The sequence below is a fragment of the Trachymyrmex septentrionalis genome, unplaced genomic scaffold (genome assembly GCF_001594115.1).
Source record: "Trachymyrmex septentrionalis isolate Tsep2-gDNA-1 unplaced genomic scaffold, Tsep1.0 scaffold20, whole genome shotgun sequence".
NCBI classification, from domain to species: domain Eukaryota; kingdom Metazoa; phylum Arthropoda; class Insecta; order Hymenoptera; family Formicidae; genus Trachymyrmex; species Trachymyrmex septentrionalis.
The window spans coordinates 6,442,133-6,444,663 of record NW_017305180.1 but is presented as its reverse complement, the minus strand read 5'-3'; the positions used below and the strand labels follow the sequence as shown (position 1 = coordinate 6,444,663).

The 2,531-nt window shown below is 25.9% G+C and overlaps 1 protein-coding gene across 2 annotated transcripts in view; it reads left to right on the top strand.

Moving 5' to 3' along the window:
* LOC108747696 overlaps positions 1-2,531 on the top strand; it is an 11,385-nt gene that overhangs the window by 1,118 nt on the left and 7,736 nt on the right. The window contains exons 5-6 of one of the 2 annotated variants that reach the window (XM_018485341.1): positions 1,201-1,553; positions 2,057-2,246. In XM_018485341.1, the coding sequence (XP_018340843.1) occupies positions 1,201-1,553; positions 2,057-2,246 (543 nt within the window). Of the gene's footprint in view, positions 1-1,200; positions 1,554-2,056; positions 2,247-2,531 lie in introns of those variants that run through there. The other variant, XM_018485342.1, reaches the window with a different exon arrangement.

The following is a 2,531-nucleotide window of genomic DNA, read 5'->3' as shown; positions in this document are numbered from 1 at the left end:
GAGTATTTGTTAATTTTTTGTTTCCAAGATTACTTTGGATGTTCTACTTAATGTTTAATACACTTATGTGCATTATTTAATCTTTGATTAACATTCAATGATAACAAGAATGAAATAATACTTGGAAGTGTTATAAACATTAAGTAGAATGTGCTTTTTGTGTATCTCCTTTATATTGCAAGGATATAAAAAGTAGAGTTCAATCAAAAATTTTACCAAAACTGAAAACGTATTAGTTTCAAAACCATATAGCTTTTCTTCATAAATATTAATTTTAATATATATAATTATTGTTTCAATAATTAAATTATGATTTTATGAAGAAGTACTTATGTTCTTTGGCCAAAATTGACACAATCAAAATTTCAGTTTTCGATTTCAGCCGAAATTTATTGTTTTAATAAAATATGATATTTATGAAGAAAAAGTGTATGATATATGGACATATCTATACATATGGCCTTTAGAATTTCTATTTTTGGTTTTGGTTGAAATTGACATATAGCTGAGTGTTTCAGTTCAATTTCGCAAAAGTTTTGGTCGGACTTAATAAAACTTGAAAAATGTTATTTTTCTTTCTGTTTTTCTCTACTTATTTTATAAACTATATAATATGGTCTTTTGATTATTTAATAGAATATAGGTCAAGAATGACCCAATTAATCTTTTAAAGAATATGTTCTGAGGATTAGTAACTATTTCTAATAATATTTCAGAGTTGATCATGAACTCATTGAATCCATTCAATTTTTTGGAGAATCTATGGTGGAGGTTTATTAAACTCATTCAATTATATTCTTTATTACATATGCAAATTTGAAAAATTATTAAAATAAACTTAGTATTCACACATATATTCATACATATATATATTTTTTTTAATACAAATTATGTTATTTTGTTTCCTTAAAAATAATTAGTGCTTTCTAATTAACATAAATGAAACAAGTCTCACAAATATACAGCATTAGTAACTATGTTACAGATTTTAATGTTAGCTCCGAAAGATTAAAAATATTGTAATTTATAATCCTACAATAATTTGAATATTATAACATTATAATTTAAGAACAAGTGATTTTATATGTTATATTTTAAGATTAACAAAGTATTGATAATCATAATAAATCTTATGGTATCAAAAGCGTTAATTTATAGAAATATGTTTCTTGTGCAATATAAAATATTTATCATTTGCAGTTGATATAAAATCTCAAGATAATACAGATGTCACAGAAAACACAGATAAATTGGTTCCAGTAATGATGGAATGTGATCAAGAATCAAATAATGATACAACTGATTTTACTGCTGATATTGACTTAGATCAATTTGATGGACAAAAAGATGTAACAGATGAAGATGTGATGCATCATTTGGATGTGATAGAAAATATTGAATTAGACCCTGAAACCTTTTGTGTGGATCAATGTATGAAGGAAATTAATCAATCAGAATTATTTGCGAAAGAGTGTGAAGAACAGGTGGAAGATAAAGATGAAGTAACAGTTATTGAAGAAGAATTTATAGAGGTTAAATGGTATGAAAAGAAGGTACATTAATAAATCTCATTTTTTGCAATTAATATATATATATATAAACTAGGGATGGACCAGATCGTAAAATTACCGGATATCGGATATTCGGACCGAAAATATCGGCTATCCGGTATCCGATTGGATATCCGAGAAGGCAATTTCTTCGAGTTGGATATCTGACCTTATCCGAATTCCGAGAAAATGTTTTCTAAATTAAAAAGACCTATAACGAAAAAGATTGTAATTTTGTAACAATGTATAAGATAAGATAGCATCTTGAATATACATACTTATTTCTAGAACATTTGTATAAGAAAAAAATCAATAATTTAATGATATCAAATTTCAACCGAATATATTCTCGGATATTAATGATATCCGGCTATCTGGTCGAATAATAAAAAAGTGCTGGATAATACAGGATACTTTCTGGGTATCCGGTGCATCCCTAACATTAATCTATTAAAATTTGTAAAATAATGTGCACTAGTGTACACAAACCAGTGTCTTTTTTTCAGCTTGCAGAGAAAAACGGCCTGTTAAAAGAAAGATTATCAAAGTTAGCTCGAGTATTAACAGTTTCCTATCCTTCTTATAATAAATGGCTAGAAAGAATACAGAAGATAGAAGGATCGCCTATATGTAAGATAGATCCAATTCGACGTTGTTCATTAAAAAAACCAAATACTAATCGATGGAAATTTCAATGTAAGTACAAAAATATCTTAAAATTTTTTTTTATGTTAACTTTGTTTTATATACTCATAGTTTTAAGGAAAGCACACTTAAACTGGTAAGTTTGTGCGCTTTTGATAATCATTAATAAATTGCTTATGTACATATGTACCTGTATTCTTTTTGATTTAGGAGTTCACAATTTGTGTGTGTTTAACATTTATAAATATTTACGTCTATTGAAGTATTATAATAAAATAATTTTTCTGCAGGAAATTATATAAATATATAATAAATTTATTTTGAGCTGAGATGTAA